This window comes from Heteronotia binoei, chromosome 19 (assembly GCF_032191835.1).
Source record: "Heteronotia binoei isolate CCM8104 ecotype False Entrance Well chromosome 19, APGP_CSIRO_Hbin_v1, whole genome shotgun sequence".
Classification (NCBI taxonomy): Eukaryota; Metazoa; Chordata; class Lepidosauria; order Squamata; family Gekkonidae; genus Heteronotia; species Heteronotia binoei.
Window position 1 is genome coordinate 44925416 of NC_083241.1, and position 19197 is coordinate 44944612.

The window sequence follows — 19197 nt, forward strand, 5'->3', positions numbered from 1 at the left end:
ACATCTCCAAATTAAATTTAAACTATCAGGTTTGATAGAGTAAGGCTTGCCCTTTTCAATAAGCCTAATTTTGCCATCCTCAGAGCCTCCTGGGCTCAGATATTAATTTTATAAAAGTTTTATTTCTTCCAAAATGGCGGTCGCGACTTTCTGCTTCCCTTTAAAAAAAATTTCCCTTCAAAAGGCTTCTAAAATAATTATCAACGATAATGTCCAATAGTATTTACCTTATAATTGTCACCTCTGTCAGCTTCACCAATTTTTAATGTCCCGAACACTTTAAAAACTTTGTTTAAATTTTGACCTCCTAGCAATGGCCACCGATGTTTTTCTATGATATTATAGTCCTAGAGTAGGCTAGCTGCTTCAATGATTTCCCTTTTCTATCCGACACTTCCTGCTTTTCTTGCCACCAAATCCCGTTTTCACTGGTAAAAAGATCTCGCGATGTTTGACATATTTCCTGTGTTGACTGTGAGAGCTGCAAATCTGTGATGATGGGGCTTTTTCACCAAAACCGCAAGTAGACAAACAATAAATTCCTTTCCACTTTTTAGCACTGTCCTTTAAATTTACAAAATTCAAATTTCGCCCCTTCTCCCCATCTTCTTCCAAGCTTTCTGAATCTCTATTTCCCACCTTCTGATTTTATCTTGTTTAACTTTAAATAGTCCCGGAATGAAGATAGTCAACAGTACCTTTTTCTGCAGTTATCCAGATCCAACACCAGTCTTGTATAGCTTTAGATGTTTAGCAGTCTCAAAGAAGGTTAGGATCTTGTCGAGCTTATGTCAAATAAATGACTCTGGAAACTTCTGCAGATGATGAATATGCAACTGGAGACCCCTCAAAGGAGCACCCCCCCCCCCGGGACTCCCTTTTAGCCAAGGTAAATTTCCTCAGAGTTTCCTGTACATATCTTGGACTGATCTCTGACTGAGAAAAGTAGGCAGTAGGCATTAAATTGCCCTCCACTACCCCGAACAGAAGCTCCAGCCTGCTCCCCTTCTGAGAAGCAATTCAGCTTGGCATTTTCCAACTCCGGAAGTCCAAAAAGCATTTTATATCTTAAATCCCTCCCTGTGTGGCATGCCACGCCCAGGCCCAGGGTCTCCTATCCAGGTAGGGCACAGGGACAGGCTAATTTGGCTTCTGCCCTCTTGCAGGGGGGCACAGACGACCCACTTGTGGGCTTCTTTCAGGGGTTGCTTCATATTGCCTGATCCCCGTTCCATTATTTATTCGAGCAAATTCTGTTCTGCACATCTTTTTATACCAGGTTGTTTTTGCATGGATGAACAGCAAAACCCATCAATAAAAGATTCTATAAAATTGTAAAAATCAGTATTAAACCAGTAACCACAAAATCACAATTCAAAGCTAACAAATCACAAAGGAAAACGGGGAAGGAGTAAAATCAGCCCAGAATTATTGTAAAAAACCCTCCCAGGTTAAAAAACCGTTTGGGAAAGGGAGCTTTTCCCTTGGGCTTTTTGGAGATATCCTGGGAGTGGGCTTCACTTGAGTCCTCTGGATGGAAGTAACTTCCAGGGTGTTTTCCTGATGTTAACACAAGGAAACACCACCTCCTGCGGGTACCAAGGACATAGCCAATGTAAGTGTTTATCTTTCATGTGGCACATGTCTTCAGCAGCCAATGTTGGGTCTTTCAGGATGAAAAAAAATAATTTCATTTTTTAAAAAATCACAAAGGTGCCAGTCTGAGCAGGTTTGTGGCAGCTCATTTAAACATTTGTGGTTTGTGGCAGCTCATTTAAGTAGTTGCTTGATGGTGAAGTGATAGATGCGTGCCCCACCCCCGGGATGCCAGGTCTGTGTTGGAAAATCCCTGGAGACTTTGGGGGTGGAGACGGTGGGGTTTGGGGAAGGGAGGGGCCTCAGCAGGGGTAGAATTCTAGGAGGAGTTCATTTGCATATTAGGCCACACCCCCTGGTGTAGCCAATCCTCCAAGAGCTTACAAGGCTCTTTTTCATAAGCTCTTGGAGGATTGGTTACATCAGGGATGTGTGGCCTAATATGCAAATGAGCTCCTGCTAGAATTCCACCCGGGGCCTCAGCATCATACAATACCATAGAGCCCAGCCTCCAAAGCAGCCATTTTCTCCAGGGGATAAGCAATATAAGATAACCACCGGAAGCAATAAAACTTTCATGCAAAGCGTGTAAATATGCGTTTTTAGTAAAGTCAAACAAAAACAGAACTAAGGAACGCTGAACATTCTTGAAATTTTTCCCACAAAGTCTCTCAACAGTCACAAAGAATGATAGCCTCTTCAAATAGGACTTAATGAAGACGTGGGTGAAGTCTTTTAATTTCTTAGTGTTCCACTCGTGATGGTGCGGAGAGAATAAGGAACCGCTTTTAAAAAGGACTCCTCACGGTTTCAATAGTTAGTTCTTCCTCAGCCTTTTTCCCCCGACGTTACACAGAGCCACAGCTCTACTTTTTACAAACTAATTGATGCAGTCACTCACAACTTTTATGCCATTCACTCACAAAGTGGAATATTTGCTTGCGAGACTCCACAGCTTAGAGGGAGCATTGCCTGGGAAATCAATTCCCTCAAGCTTTCTTCACCAACACCCTCTCTCTTTCCCCTGGATTCCTTGTCTGCTTGTATTCCCACATCCTCCTACCCATGGCCTTCCCCTCCAAGCTCCAATTCAGAAGGCCCTGCAAAGGAATATGGAGTGGAGGAGTTGTCAGCAGGTTTCCCACTTGGTACTGGCTCTCTCTTGGTTTCCTCTCATCTCTGTCTTAGTCCAGGATCTCTTCAAGACAGGGTTCCTACCAGGGGGAACTCCCAAAATTACAGCCGATCTCCAGGTAGGAAAGATGGGTGGAGAAAATGGCTGCTCTGGCGCATGGACTCTGTGGTGCCACTGCCCTGCTCAGCACCGCCCCCCGGCTCCACCCCCAAATCTCCAGGAATTTCCCAGCTGGTAACCCTACGAAGCTCGAGTTGGCCCACGCAACTGGAGCCAGTCCGGTCTGAAGGCACCCTTGTATTTTGCAGGAACAGGGAAGGCGGAGAGGAAAGAGTTTGGGGCTTTGGGAGTGGAGAAGACGGAAGAAGTTGGAAATTGGAGTCAATTTGCTTTTCTGGCTGAAGGTTTCCACATCTTGCCTGCTAGAGATAGAAAGGCATGAGAGATGCGGAGGAGTTCAGAGGAGTGGGTAGGGACTTCTGAAGTGGAACCAATGGCGTTTATTAATAATTTAATTAAGATGACAACGCGTTTATTTTCTGTCGCAGACAGAACTGTAAACATTAATTTCATAAGGCCGCAAATCATCTCGAATGCAATCTTAATCACTCAGTCAGCTGAACGGAGGCAGGAGGCAAGCAATTAACTTTTTCCCCCCCCATTCGGAAACGAGGGTTCGGCTTCAAGGAAATGGCAGTCTGAGGAAGTGCTTTATTTTTTTTTTCCCTTGCTGGAAAACTTCCTGTTAAAAATACACCACCACAAAAGATCTGTGGGGCTGTTGAGGAATCTGCCCCATGCTTTTCTCTCCCCAAGTCCAAGTCCATGGTGGAAGAGGAGGACTAGACCAGGGGTGGCCAAACTGGGGCTTGGGAGCCACACATGGCTCTTTCACGCATACTGTAGGGCTCTTGGAGAAGGCAGTTGTCTTTTTTAATCATTTCTCCAAGCCAAGCCAGCTGGCAGTTTGGAGAATGCATTTAAAGTTGCTTTCTTTCTGCCTCCCCCCCAATCTATTTGCCTGCCTGCCTTCCGTCCTGTCTTGTGACTCTCAAACATCTGACATTCATGTCTTGTGGCTGATGTTTATTTTATGTGGATCTTTCTTGAAGAAAGTTTGGCCACCCCAGGACTAGACACTGTCTCTTAGCCTCAGCCTCCAAAGGTGGGGGGGGAGTCGGAAGAGAGTCAGATAGATAGACAGCCAGGAGACTTTGGGGGCGGAGCCAGGAGCAAGGTTGTGACAAACATAATTGAACTCCAAAGGGAGTTCTGGCCATCACATTTAAAGGGACCACTCTCCTTTTAAATACCTTCCCGCCATTGGAAATAATGCAGGATAGGGGCACCTTCTTTGAAGGCTCATAGAATTGGACCCCCTGGTCCAATCCTTTTGAATCTTGGAGGGTATTTTGAGAAGAGGCCTGGAATGCTATGCTGCAAATTTGGTGCCTCTACCTCAAAAATAACCCCCCCTGAGCACCAGATATCCACAGATCAATTCTCTATTATATCCTATGGGAATCAGTCTCCATAGAGAATAATGCCCAGCAGACATTCCTCCCCCACCCTCGCTTTCTGATGACCCTGAAGCGGAGGGGGGGGAAGCCTCCATACCGGGGAACCCCTGCCCCCACCTGGGGATTGGCAACTCTACAGCCCCGGCTAGCATCAAAAGGTGAGTCCCCTCTCCAGAGGTGGATGGGCCGCCCTGCAAAACAGGAACTTCACTGAGTCATGGCACAGGGCGTGTGAGCCAAGGCCTCTAACTCCTTCCACGTGCGAGTCTGGTGGGGTTCATGTGTGGCGCAAAAGACGTGTGCAGAGCAAGAGAAGGTGGCACAAAGGTGGGCTTGGTGGTGGCTCTCCTTGACCGTGCACCCAGATTTGAAGGGGGGGGGGCAAGACACTTCCTGGAGGAAGGACCTGGCCATCTGAAACGGGCTTTACTCTGCTAGCGGTCCATTGGAGCTCTTTTTGGATTTATGATTTGGACTTATTTATGATTTGGACTATTTGCACACTGTTGTGTATATGTGCATAAATATGCACATGTGGTATGTAAAATGATGAGGTCGCTGATATACACTTTTTTCCTTGTATGAATTACATTTTGTAATAATACTTTTCACAGAGTGGTTTTGATTTATTTAGTCCTTCCTGGGGATTGGTAAACCTAAAGGGAAGTGTTCCCCCCTCCCATTGCCAACAGGGTCCGGAGTGTGAGGCCCTGGATTTTTTGCAGCTGGGGTCCCGGCCAGCTCTCTGGTTTTGTTCTGGGGCTGTTTGGGGACAGCCACCCAAGATTTGCCCTCTTCAGGTAGCCAGGAGCAGAATCTCCTAGAGGTTCGTGTCTCTAAACCAGCTTGATCCGGCCCTTTTAGGGGTGTCGACAGCCCCCTTCCCACCGCAGTGCCACAAAGGGATTTCTCTGAGTAGTGTGGCACAGTTGGATCTTTGCCTTGCCCTCCTCGGGTGCCCAGTTCCAATTCATCTCCAGGCTTCAGCCCTGGCTGGTTCGGCTCCTCCTTCCAACACCTGCCCCTCTGATCCGAAGGACCAAAAATGGAAGTTTCTGGGCCACCCCTGCCCTCCCCCCACCAGCTGGATATTTGGCATGCTCACGCCTTGGATGGCACTTTCAAGGTTCTTGTGCCCACCCCACCCCCCCCAGTTGCCTGCCCCATCCTTACATCAACTCCTGGGCAGACAAAACCACCAATGTGGGAACTGCGACCTCAGAGAGTCTCTCGATAGTTGGTGACATCAGCCAGTTTCTCCAGGATTCGTTCTCGGGGGACATCAGATGCTTCCTGTTCATGGAAGGAGAGAGGAAAGAGAATCAGGAGAGAACCGGTGCAAGAGATCCATGGAACATGGGAAGGTTCAGTCTCCAATATCTCCACTTTAGAGCATGGGTGTCAAACATACAGTCTGGGGGCCAAATCAGGCCTCTGGAGGGCTCCTATCAGGCCCTCAAGCAACTGGCTCTTGTTTGTTTCCTTCTCTCTATCTCTTGCTTTCTTCTACATCACAGCTTGCTTTGCAAGACTTGCTCAATCACACAGGAACTACAGAGCAAAGCCTCTATTTTCTCCGTTGGCTGAGGCTCCTCCCTTAGGGGAGAAGGCAGAGCTTGTTTTTACAGGCTCTCTCAATCGCACAGCAGAACTTCTGAGCCAAACCTATCTTCCTTCCCCCTCCTGGTTGCCTGGGGAAGGAAAGAAGGAAGGAAGAGCCAGAGCTTCCTTTGCGCAAATCCCTGGATCCCACGGGAGAGATATAAAGAAAGCACCTTAAATACCAACAATTGCTAATGTTTTAAGCATGTTTTAAGGGTCTTTCTTAAAATATATTTAATTGTGTTTGTCTGTGTCCTTTATAAAGTTTTTATCTCTGCTACCTAATCTTAAATAGGTACACACATGGCCTGGCCCAACCTGGCATGGCCCAGCCCAACAAGGTCTCATTTGTGTCAGATCTGGCCCTCATAACAGATGAGTTCGACACCCTGGGTTTAGAGTCGGTCAGGTCATGCTCTCTGAAAGGGGCGAACTTCCCTCAGGAGGCGATGAGTGCCCCTTGCTTGGGCAGCCCTGGACCTGCCTCCTGCTTTCCTGCCCCCCCCCCAGCCACCACCACCACCCCCTTGGCGAGGGAGACTTCGAAGAGGCACCCCCCCCTCCCATCATGGCTGGGAACCCCTCCCGCTCTGCTGCCCTTCAGCAACACTTCCTGCTTTTCTGGGCCCTGATTCCCCTGCTCTTCCCGGGAATCCAAACCATGTTCCCTGCCTGTGCACAAGCACAATACCCCCCCCCCTCCTCTGCTTTGCCAGTTTCCATGGCAGCATTCTTTGGGGGGGATGGCCTGAGGAGCTGTTATCGATCCCTCTTAAACCATTTCTTTAAAAATGCTGTAAATCAGTCTATGCAAAGTTAATAAGATGGGGCTGTTGTTGATGCGCCAGTTTGGTGTAGTGGTGAAGTGTGCAGAGGACTCTTATCTGGGAGAACCGGGGTTGATTCCCCCCTCCTCCATTTGCAGCTGCTGGAATGGCCTTGGGTCAGCCAGAGCTCTCTTATCTGGGAGAACCAGGTTTGATTCCCCCTCCTCCACTTGCACCTGCTGGAATGGCCTTGGGTCAGCCACAGCTCTCTTATCTGGGAGAACCGGATTTGATTCCCCACTCCTTCACTTGCAGCTGCTGGAATGGCCTTGGGTCAGCCAGAGCTCTCTTATCTGGGAGAACCGGGTTGGATTCCCCACTCCTCCACTTGCAGCTGCTGGAATGGCCTTGGGTCAGCCAGAGCTCTCTTATCTGGGAGAACCGGGTTGGATTCCCCACTCCTCCACTTGCAGCTGCTCGAATGGTCTTGGGTCAGCCACAGCTCTCTTATCTGGGAGAACCGGGTTGGATTCCCCACTCCTCCACTTGCAGCTGCTGGAATGGCCTTGGGTCAGGCATAGCTCTCTTATCTGGGAGAACCGGGTTTGATTCCCCACTCCTCCACTTGCAGCTGCTGGAATGGCCTTGGGTCAGCCAGAGCTCTCTTATCTTGGAGAACCGGGTTTGATTCCCCACTCCTCCACTTGCAGCTGCTGGAATGGCCTTGGGTCAGCCAGAGCTCTGGCAGAGGTTGTCTTTGGTGTGGTGGTGAAGTGCACAGACTCTTATCTGGGAGAACCGGGTTTGATTCCCCACTCCTCCTCTTGCAGCTGCTGGAATGGCCTTGGGTCAGCCATAGGTATCGCAGGAGTTGTCCTTGAAAGGGCAGCTGCTGTGAGAGCCTTCTCAGCCCCACCCACCTCGAAGGGTGTCTGTTGTGGGGGAGGAAGGTAGAGGAGATTGTGAGCCGCTCTGAGACTCTGAGATTTGTAGTGGGATATAAATCCAACATCTTCTTCTTCTACTGGTGGGGAGGCTTTCTGTTCTCATGCTTCACTGTTGATCCCCTCCCCCTTTCTGGGTGGTGGGGGGATGTAGCCTCTGGGGGCAGGCACAGGAAGCCCTCTGGGCTACATCAGGGACCAGGGACCCAATTTGTGCTGGCGTTTCTCTGCCCTTTCAGCTTCTGGGAGGAAGCAGGGCTGGAAGGCCTACTCATCCCGCGGCTGTTATTTCTGGGCTCTCCTGGGCGTTGTGTTGCAAAAGGAGGAAAAAGCATCTCTCTTAAAGTCTGACTTGTGTGAAGTTTGCTGGCAGGGAGAGTTTGCAGGAAAGCAGAAACAAAGTCTGGGCGGTTGCGCTTGTGTGCCTGTCCTTCTGGCTCTGATCTCTAGATCGCAGCGTGTGCTGCAGAAAGAGATGCGTGGAAAAAAGACAGGCTGCTTCCACCTCTTCTGTGGGGCTGCCCTTTGAACAAAGCTTGCGTCTGCAAGGGAGACAGGGTGTGGGTGTTCCCCTCCCAGACCGTCCAGCGGTTCTCCTGCCCGAGAGGGGTGGCTGGGAGCTTCGGAGGCCCTGCCAAGTTTGGGAGAGCCCCTTCCATGACACGCTCAGTCCTGCTCCCTTAACTAAATGGCGCACCTGCCCGTTGAGATGAAGAGATGAGTGACGGGTGCTGCGGAGTCGCTTTTCTGGTAATTAATTCGCAAAGTGATGCTCGAGCCGGGTGCCGCAGAAGGCGTTGCTCTGGAATGGAAACAGCTGCAGAACGTGTCGAAAAGGACGGGGAAGACGTTGTCGTTCATCTGCCGTTGAGAAGGGGTGGAGCGGGACAGACTTCCAGCAAAGCAATTGCCTCCCAAAGCCCTGAAACTGCTCAGAAAAGGTCTCAGGCGGTGTGGAGCTCCTGGCTCTCTCAGAGGTGCCCAGGTCAGCCCTGGCACTTCCAGCCAGCACAGAGCAATGTGTGCTGCAGGCCATTTCGCCCCGGCCTGCTGGTGGCCTCAGTTAGCTAGCACCCCCCCCCCCCCAAAGAGCCACTGCAAGCCGAGAGGGACAAGAATCTGCCCTTGGCCATGGATGGAGACGCTGCCTTGTGCCACTCCAGAAGTCTCTGGCCAGAGTGGGGGCGGGAGCTCCCCTTTGGAAGCTGCCGAACAGAGTTCTGCCCCTGCTGGTGGACCGCCTGATGGCCCCTGGATTTTGGCCACCATGTGACACAGCGTGCAGGACTGGAGGAGCCACTGGCCTGATCCAACACGGCCTCTCTTATGTTCCTAAGCCCTGTCTTCTTGGTGTATGGGGGGCAACAGTGGGAGGGCTTCTGGATTTCTGTCCCTGCTGGTGGACCTCCTGATGGCACCTGGGTTATGGCCACTGTATGACACAGAATGTTGGACTGGATGGGCCATTGGCCTGATCCAACATGACTTCTCTTATGTTCTTCTGTGACACAGAGTGTTGGACTGGATGGGCCACTGGCCTGATCCAACATGGCTCATCTTATGTTCTTCTGTGACACAGAGTATTGGACTGGATGGGCCATTGGCCTGATCCAACATGGCTCCTCTTATGTTCTTCTGTGACACAGAGTGTTGACTGGATGGGCCATTGGCCTGATCCAACAGGGCTTCTCTTATGTTCTTCTGTGACACAGTGTTGGACTGGATGGGTCATTGGCCTGATCCAACAGGGCTTCTCTTATGTTCTTCTGTGACACAGAGTGTTGACTGGATGGGCCATTGGCCTGATCCAACATGGCTTCTCTTATGTTCTTCTGTGACACAGAGTGTTGGACTGGATGGGCCACTGGCCTGATCCAACATGGCTCCTCTTATGTTCTTCTGTGACACAGAGTGTTGGACTGGATGGGCCACTGGCCTGATCCAACAGGGCTTCTCTTATGTTCTTCTGTAACACAGTGTTGGACTGGATGGGTCACTGGCCTGATCCAACATGGCTTCTCTTATGTTCTTCTGTGACACAGAGTGTTGGACTGGATGGGCCATTGGCCTGATCCAAGATGGCTCCTCTTATGTTCTTCTGTGACACAGAGTGTTGGACTGGATGGGCCACTGGCCTGATCCAACAGGGCTTCTCTTATGTTCTTCTGTAACACAGTGTTGGACTGGATGGGTCACTGGCCTGATCCAACATGGCTTCTCTTATGTTCTTCTGTGACACAGAGTGTTGGACTGGATGGGCCATTGGCTTGATCCAAGATGGCTCCTCTTATGTTCTTCTGTGACATAGAGTGTTGGACTGGATAGGCCATTGGCCTGATCCAGCATGGCTTCTCTTCTGTTCTTCTGTGACACAGAGTGTTGGACTGGATGGGCCATTGGCCTGATCCAACATGGCTTCTCTTATGTTCTTCTGTGACACAGAGTGTTGGACTGGATGGGCCATTGGCCTGATCCAACATGGCTTCTCTTATGTTCTTATGTGACACAGAGTGTTGGACTGGATAGGCCATTGGCCTGATCCAGCATGGCTTCTCTTCTGTTCTTATGAGTTGTGTGCCATTTCTGCTCTGGGCAGCACCCCTCTCCACATGAAGGAGAAATTGCACTAGATGACCCTGGAAGTCCCTTCCAACTCTATGATTCTAAGTCTTCTTCGGGCTGTCCCAGAGACTTGGTTGCTGAACTAGGGATGGGGATTGCTGTTCTGAGCAGCCAGCGGATTGCAGTTCTGCCTGTTGGACCCACTCCAAGGGGGCAACTCAAAGGGAGAGTCTCAGACGCTTTCATCTGCTTCATATCTGACGGGCGGCAACGGCTCCCAGGTGCTGCATGCAGATAACCCCCCCCCCCCGGCTGACTGGAGAACGGTTCAGGTTTGATCCTCAAATGATCTTTGAATTTCGAATTGGAGGCTGGCGAGGCCTTGGGGAAATGTCTCCCTCTCCTGAGGTCCCTTCCTTGGCCTTTGAGTCAGGAGCCGGAAGCAGAGTTTGGGTGGAGAGTTTTGTCCTGATGAGAAAAGAGAGCCAAGCAGCATTTTCTTCTCTAGGCCTCGGGATGTGAATGGGCACTTCTGCGTGTAAAGGGAGGAAGGGGTGTCGAGGCAGTTTGCCAGGGGGGCCTCCCTCTCTCAGTCCCCCCGCCCCGGTCTCTCCTGTGTGCCAAGCAAACAGAGCCACCCAAAGAGCAAAGTACCTTTGACTTCTCAAACAGAGCCAGCGCTTGTTTGTAATACTGGACGGCCCGATCCGGGTGGCCCAGGCAGAAATGGGCGGTCCCCAGCCCTTCGCATCCCTGGGCCTCCCCATAAGAGTCACCTGGAGGGAGGGAAGGAGACGGGGGTCAGCGCTTGGCTGAGGGGGGTGTGTGCAGAAATGTCCCAAGAGCCCCGGGAGCAGGGTGCTGGGCTCCAAGTCAAGCAGTGGCAGGGAGGCCGTCTGTCTGCTTGCCCCACCGCCCCACGTCTGAGCCCAGCAGCCCCAAGAGTGCAGGGGGCAGGGGGCTGCTAGCCTCAGTTACTGTGAATCATAGAATCATAGAGTTGGAAGGGACCTCCAGGTTCATCTAGTCCAACCCCCTGCACAATGCAGGAAACTCACAAACCCCTCCCTCTACAGTCACAGGATCTTCACTGCTGTCAGATGGCCATCTAGCCTCTGTTGAAAAACCTCCGAGGAAGGAGAGCCCACCACCTCCCGAGGAGGAAGCCTGTTCCACTGAGGAACTGCTCTAACAGTCAGAAAGTTCTTCCTAACGTTGAGCCGGAAACTCTTTTGATTTAATTTCAACCCATTGGTTCTGGTCCTACCTTCCAGGGCCATATAAAACAATTCCACACCATCCTTTATAGGACAGCCCTTCAAGGACATGAAGATGGTGATCCTATCACCTCTCAGCCGCCTCCTCTCTAGGCTAAACATCCCCAGCTCCTTCAACCTTTCCTCATAGGACTTGGTCTCCAGACCCCTCACCATCTTTGTCGCCCTCCTCTGGACCCGTTGCAGCTTGTCTAGATCCTTATAATGTGCCCAAAACTGAACACAATACTCCAGGTGAGGTCTTACCAGAGCAGAGTAAAGTGATACCATCACGTGGTCTGGACACTATACTTCTGTTGATACAGCCCAAAATTGCATTTGCCTTTTTAGCCACCGCATCACACCGTTGACTCATGTTCCGTGTATGATCCACTAAGACCCCTAGATCCTTTTCTCACATACTACTGCTAAGACAAGTCTCCCCCATCCTATAACCATACACTGGATTTTTCCTACCTAAATGCAGAACTTTACATTTATCCCTGTTAAAATTCATTTTATTGATTTTAGCCCAGCTTTCCAGCCTGTCAAGGTCATCCTGGATCCTCTCTTCTTCTGTGTTTGCAACCCCTCCCAATTTCATATCATCTGCAAATTTAATAAGCATCCCCTCTATTCTTTCATCCAAATCATTGATAAAGATGTTGAACAAAACAGGTCCCAGGACAGATCCTTGAGGCACTCCACTTGTCACTCCTCTCCAAGAGGGTGAGGAACCATTCACAAGCACTCTTTGGGTGCAATCCGTCAACCAGTTACAGATCCACCTAATGGTGTCTCTTGGAGCATCCCGGTCTAACCTATGCCAATGGCAGCAGCACATAACAACGTCCTCAAGTGGGGAACCGGAGAGAGCCTCTGATAGTAGCCAGAAGGTTCACAAACCCCCAGAGGTGGAGGAAGTTTCCCTCCTGCCAGCCCTGACGTTTGGGGGGATCGGACAGGGTTGCAGTATTTTAGTCTGGCACAACTGGCAGAAGACGGAGGTTCTCTACCTGGGGGGAGAGATCCAGCTGCCGGCCCTTGACGGGGTACCACTGATACCGGTCCCTAAGGTCAAGAGCTTAGGCGTGCTTCTTGAGTCCTCCCTTACAATGGAGGCCCAGGTAGCAGCCACTGTTAGATCTGCCTTTTTTCATCTTCGGCAAGTGCGGCAGCTGGCCCCTTACCTGGAGCGCAACGACTTAGCGACGGTAATCCATGCTACGGTCGCCTCAAGAATAGATCACTGTAATGCTCTCTACATGGGGCTACCCTTGGTGCTAACCCGGAGGCTACAACTAGTGCAGAATGCTGCGGCACGCCTGTTAATGGGGCTGCCGCGATGGGAGCACATTCGGCCAGTGCTGAGGGAGCTGCACTGGTTGTTTTGAGTTCGCTTCAAGGTGTTGGTATTAACCTTCAAAGCCCTTTATGGTCAGGGACCTGCCTATCTATGGGACCGCCTTTCCCCATATATCCCCCAGAGAGCACTGCGATCAGGGACAAAAAATCTGCTGTCTGCCCCTGGTCCAAAAGAAGCCAGGCGGTGTGTGACGAGCTCCAGGGCTTTTTCGGTGGCAGCACCAGAACTTTGGAACACCCTCCCAGAAGCCATTTGGGCCCTGCGGGATTTGTCTGCGTTCTGCAGGGCCTGTAAGACCAAATTGTTTAAACAGGCTTTTGCAGTTTGAAAAAGGGCTGCACCGGACATCTTACAGAATGCTGGCGATCACAGTCGAGAATTCAATACCGCCTATACTGTACTGAAATAGTGCCATAGAATGGTTTTAAAGCTGATATATATAAATTATGGTTTTATATGTTTTATTGGATTGATTGTATTTTATGATGTTGTAAGCCGCCCTGAGTCTGCTTGCAGAGAGGGCAGGATATAAATTTAAAGTAATAAATAAATAAATAAATGTCTCTTGAGGCCTGATTTTCAGCGCCTCCATCTTGGAGGTTTTCCGAGCAGAGGCTGGATGGCCCCCTGACAGCAAGGCTGATCCACATCCTGAGAAGGAGGGCAGGAAGGGCTGCACCAATCAGGGTTTCGTTCTCACGGCCCTTTCTGACAGGCCCAGGGAAATGCTGATTGACACTTTGGGGTCAGGCAGCCGTTTTTCTCCCGGCCAGTTTGGCCCAGGGATCCTGGTAGGGTTGCCAATCCCCAGGTGGGGGCAGGGGGTCCCTCAGTTTGGAGGCCCTCCCCCTGCTTCAGGGTCATCAGAAACCGGGGGGAGGGAATGTCTGCTGGGCACTCCATTATGACCTATGAAAAATGATTCCCATATGCAAAAATGTAGAATTGTTCTGCAGGTATCTGGGGCTCTGAGGGGGCTGATTTTTGAGATAGTGGCACCAAATTTGCAGTATAGCATCCAACACCTCTCCTCAAAAGTCCCACTGAGTTTCAAAAAGTTTGGACTGAGTGGTCCAATTCTATGACCGCCCCAAAGAAAGTGCCCCTATCCTTCATTATTTCCACTGGAGGGAAGGCATTTAAAAGGCATGTGGTCCGTTTAAATGTGATGGCCAGAACTCCCTTTGGAGTTCAATGATGCTTGTCACACCCTTGCTCCTGGCTCCACCCCCAAAGTTCTTGAGCTGGACTTGGCAACCCAACTCCTGGAGGGTGTTTTTTTGTTTTCTGCCATCTTTTGGGCATGGAGCAGGAAGAGGGAGGTAGTCGTGAATATCCTACATAGTGCAGGTTGCTGGGCTAGATGATGTGTTGGCACCAGTGGACCAGAGACGGCGGTCCCCCTTCCACCTCCTCAGCCTTCTTTAGGTCTTGGCAGATTGGGGGGTGGGGCTGGGCAGCCCCTTCTCTTACCTGCGTCCACAAAGGCTGCCACCGCCTGCTGGTAGTGAAGCTGGGCATCATGATGGTTCCCAAGCTGGCTGTGGGCACTGGCCAGGTTGTAGAGGCATTGGCCCTGAGCCGCCCTCTCTCCTAGCACACCTGAGGCAGAAATGCCAGGGAGGAAGAAGGAGAAGACTGCAGATTTATACATTCTCTCTGAAAAAGAGACTCAAAGCGGCTTACAATCTCCTTTATCTTCTCCCCCCACAACAGACACCCTGCGAGGTGGGTGGGGCTGAGAGAGTTCTCCCAGAAGCTGCCCTTTCAAGCACAGCTCTGCGAAAACTATGTCTGACCCAAAGCCATTCCATGCAAGCAGCTGCAAGTGGAGAAGTGGGAAATCAAACCCGGTTCTCCCAGATAAGAGAGCTCTGGCTGACCCAAGGCCATTCCAGCAGGTGCAAGTGGAGGAGTGGGGAATAAAACCCAGTTCTCCCAGATAAGAGATCTATGGCTGACCCAAGGCCATTCCAGCAGCTGCAAGTGGAGGAGTGGGGAATCAAACCCGGTTCTCCCAGATAAGACAGCTGTGGCTGACCCAAGGCCATTCCAGCAGCTGCAAGTGGAGAAGTGGAGAATCAAATCCGGTTCTCCCAGATAAGAGAGCTATGGGTGACCCGAGGGATTCCAGCAGCTGCGAGTGGAGGAGTGGGGAATCCAACCCGGTTCTCCCAGATAAGAGAGCTCTGGCTGTCCCAAGGCCATTCCAGCAGGTGCAAGTGGAGGAGTGGGGAATCAAACCCAGTTCTCCCAGATAAGAGAGCTCTGGCTGTCCCAAGTCCATTCCAGCAGGTGCAAGTGGAGGAGTGGGGAATAAAACCCAGTTCTCCCAGATAAGAGATCTATGGCTTACCCAAGGCCATTCCAGCAGCTGCAAGGGGAGGAGTGGGGAATCCAACCCGGTTCTCCGAGATAAGAGAGCTCTGGCTGACCCAAGGCCATTCCAGCAGCTGCAAGTAGAGGAGTGGGGAATCAAGCCCGGTTCTCCCAGATAAGAGAGCTCTGGCTGACCCAAGGCCATTCCAGCAGGTGCAAGAGGAGGAGTGGGGAATCAAGCCCGGTTCTCCCAGAAAAGAGAGCTCTGGCTGACCCAAGGCCATTCCAGCAGCTGCAAGTAGAGGAGTGGGGAATCAAGCCCGGTTCTCCCAGATAAGAGAGCTCTGGCTGACCCAAGGCCATTCCAGCAGGTGCAAGAGGAGGAGTGGGGAATCCAACCCGGTTCTCCCAGATAAGACTCCGCACACTTCACCACCACACCAAACTGACTGGAAGAGGTCAGCCATCACCCCCAAGAGGGTGGAGCCACTTCCCCCCAGTCTCCCTGGCTCCAAACACATCCATGGCTGCAGGCAGGTGCAGGATGGGACTTGTGGGGCAGACAAGGAGCTTAGAGCTGCCCCCCCCCCCGCACTTCCACAGGCTGGTTCAAGCCTTGGTCCTTCCCTTGAAAGGGCTGCAGGCAGCAGGGCATAGACAGGTGAGCCCCAAGGCGGCTTTAGTTCGGTGTTGCTGGAGCGGAGTTTGGGAAGGGTCACATTTCTGTGCTTGGAGTGGGGACCCCTCCTCCCAAAGGGCAGCGCAGGGCCCCTGCCGCCTGCCGGGGCTCACCATAAGTGTCGGCTGCCTCGCCGTGGTACCGGAGGGCCCGCCAGGACTCCTGCTGGGCGTTGTAGATGCCCCCCAGGTTCTGCAGCAGGACGGCTCTCTTGCGGAGGGAGAAGTGCTGCCCCCTGCAGAGCCGCAGGGCTGCCACAAAATGCTCCTCCGCTTGGGTGAAGCGCTTCAGTTCTGCGTAGTGCAGCCCCAGGTGGTTGTGGAGGTGGCCTGAGAAGAGAGGGGGGGGAAGGAGGGTCATTCACAGGAGGGCTTCACACTCCCCTCCTGGCAGAAAGCCTCCTGGGGTGGGGAGATGGAGCTCAAAGAATGCCCTGCCCATTGGAAGGGTCGGAATGCCAGCTTCTGGGGGGACCTGGGGGTCTCCCAGAATTCTTGCTTCTCTCCAGATTCCAGAGATCAGTTTCCCCACCGGAGGGTGGGCTCTGGGCCACTGTACCCCACGGAGGTCCCTCTTCCCCCCAGGCCCCATCCCCAAATCTCCAGGAGTTTCCCAGTCTGGAGCTGGCAACCTCCCCGCCCCCAGGAGGGACCCGGCAAGCTGATGGAGGGATCGTTGGATGTCCCGCCAACTATTCTAGGGCATGAATGTCATTTGGCTTAACTCTCCTCTCTGTGCCTCTCTTGCTAAGTAGGTCATAATAATTAATTATCATACAGCAGGGTGTTTAGTACAGCCAGGAGATCCTAAAATTGTCTGGCAGCCAGAAGTTCTATCTCCCTTAGCATTTTGCCCCACTAGGTGGCGAGCAAGACGTTTTTTCAGGCAAGAGATGTTCAGGGGTGGTTTGCCATTGCCTACCTGTGTCCATATCATGACCCTGAACTTCCTTGGTGGTCTCCCATCCAAGTACTAACCGGGCCCAACCCTGCTGAGCTTCTGAAATTTCTTCACCCAAAGGGTGATTAACACATGGAACTCACTGCCACAGGAGGTGGCGGCAGCTGCAACCATAAACAGCTTCAAGAGGGGATTGGAGAAACATCTGGAGCAGAGGTCCATCAGTGACTATCAGCCACAGCTTATCGTTGGAACTCTGTCTGGGGCAGTGATGCTCTGTATTCTTGGTGCTTGGGGAGGGGGGGGGCAACAGTGAGGTGTTCTAGTGTCCTGGCCCCACTGATGGACCTTCTGATGGTGCCTGGGTTTTTTGCCCACTGTGTGACATGGTCTGAATGGGCCATTGGCTTGATCCAACATGGCTTCTCTGATGTTCTTATGTCTGGGGCAGGGATGCTCTGTCTTCTTGGAGATTTGGGGGCAAGAGTGGGAGGGCTACTAGAGATCTGATCCTGCTGCTGGACGTTCTAATGACACCTGGGTTTTGGCCCCCATGTGACACAAAGTGTTGAACTGGACAGCCCACAGGCCTGATCCAACATGGCTTCTCTTATGTTCCTATGTTCTTAGATTGAGACCTACCGAGCAATTCCAAGTTGGTTATGGCAACACATAGTTGGCTGCACGCTTGCAAAACCTCCAGCGCATCTTCTGGGCAGTACTTTGGGCTCCTCAGGAAGTAATTTGCTGCCTCCCGCAGGGCCATGGCAGCATCTTCCAGTTGCTGCACCTCTTGGTAGGCCCGGCCTGCAAGGCGGAAGGACTGAGCGGCTGAAGTGGCGTTGCCCATGGTGGCCAAACAGTAGGCAAGTTTGATCAGGGCATCTGCGACCTTCGGGGTCTTCCTGCCCTTGTATTCCCTCACGGCCTTCCGGTAAAACTCCGCAGCTTTTGCATGCTCTCTCATTGCGTCGTAAGCTGCCGCAATGTTGAAGGAAAAGTCGCCGTCGTTCTCCGTGGTGGCGCCCATTTCCTTGGCCTTCCAGGTGCACTTCAGGCCTTTCTTGGGCTTGCCGGTGGCGATGTAAGCAGCCCCCAGGTTGAAGAGGCACCGGGCCTGCATGAGGGGCTCCGGGAGGCGACTGGAGAGCAGGAAGGCCTTCTTGAACACATCCAGAGCTTGGAGGTCTTTGTTGTCCTGGAAGAACTTAATTCCAGCTTTCAGCAGCCTTTGGATTTCGGTTTGAGGAGACACCGGCTGGTCCCCAGATTGGCCTTGGACCGAAGCAGATGCCATCTTCCTGGAAATGCCTGTAGAAGAGGAGCTAAGGAAGGAGGGAGTCGTTGGTGCTGTGAACGGGAGTTTGGAATCAGCCACCTTGAACTGTGGTTTATTTGGCAATCCCCAGCAAAGGGGGGGAGGGTAATATTATGAGCCGAGGGAGACAAAAATAGATATCAACCACCTTTGATTTTCTTTTTAGATTCTTTCTTTCCTTCTTTCGTGTCTGTGCAACATTTTGAGCCAAACTGGCTCTGTAAGTGGTTGAGAAATAATTAAGTATCGTATCGAGGCCATTATTTCTGAAATGCAGCTGACCTCTGGCACAGCTTATCTGAATGCAATTCTAGCGCTTTACGCTCTTGCCAGACTTTCTCCAGAACAGCAGAGGCCTGTCCGTCCATCTGGAAGGAGGCCTTGAATTTCTACCCCTCTTGCTTCCATGGGGAAGGCCCCTTATTTCCACCCAGCTGCTACAAAATGTGGATTGTGTTAGGAAGATCTTGTTTTGCAAGAACAGTGGGGGCCTGCCGGTCAAGAAGTTGCACTCCACTGGCAGCCAAATAATCCCTGGGCAGGCTGAATAAAAGATGCAGCTTTGGAGGAAGAGAATTTTGGGACTAAACCTGGATCAGTCACAATCTCACAGGGAAACGAGTGGGCGGGGCTGGTTTTAAGAGCCAAAGGGGAAGGGGAATCCCTGCAGATTGTGTCCCCCCCATGGGATTGCCCCCCTGCTTCCCGTTTGGGCCCTTCCTGGGGCAGGCATGTGAGGTCCCCCTGGCCCCACCCCCTCCTCCTGCTTGAACGGGGCCGGTCGGGTGGAGACACCTCTTTGCCCCAGAATGCCCCCCTCGGGTCTGTTGATGGGGTGGGGTTGCCATCTCTGGCTTGGGAAATCCTTGGAGATTTGGGGGCTGGAACCTGGGGAGGGCGGGGTTTTGGGAGAGAAAGGGAGGGGCCTCAACAGTCCAATGCCAGAGAGTCCATCTTCCAAAGCTGCACTGTCAGTTGAGGGGACCTGATGCGTGTTGTGTTTTGTTGTGTTTGAGGGTGGGGGTGGTCAGTGGGCCCCTTCGCAGTTGTTCATATTCCACCCCCTCCCTGAGTCTTCCCAACTGAGACGCCCCAGTCCCTGAGAGCTGGCCTGGTGGGGAAGGACTTTCCAAGTAGGGCAGACGACCTCCCTCCCCCCCTCCACACCATTGTGGGCAAGAGCAGCGAGAGCCTCATCCCATCTAGTCCGGAGCATGCTGTGTGGAGGTGCCC

General features: G+C 51.9%; 1 protein-coding gene across 1 annotated transcript; it reads right to left on the reverse strand.

The window, feature by feature from the left end:
- Window positions 1-5469: 5469 nt before the first annotated feature.
- Window positions 5470-17943, reverse strand: LOC132587682 (tetratricopeptide repeat protein 24-like). Its single transcript, XM_060259999.1, has 5 exons — window positions 17289-17943; window positions 15860-16075; window positions 14222-14350; window positions 10781-10902; window positions 5470-5544 (listed from the first exon to the last, which is right to left on the reverse strand). The coding sequence occupies exons 1-5, from the start codon at window positions 17941-17943 to the stop codon at window positions 5470-5472; spliced, it is 1197 nt and encodes a 398-aa protein (XP_060115982.1).
- Window positions 17944-19197: the final 1254 nt, after the last annotated feature.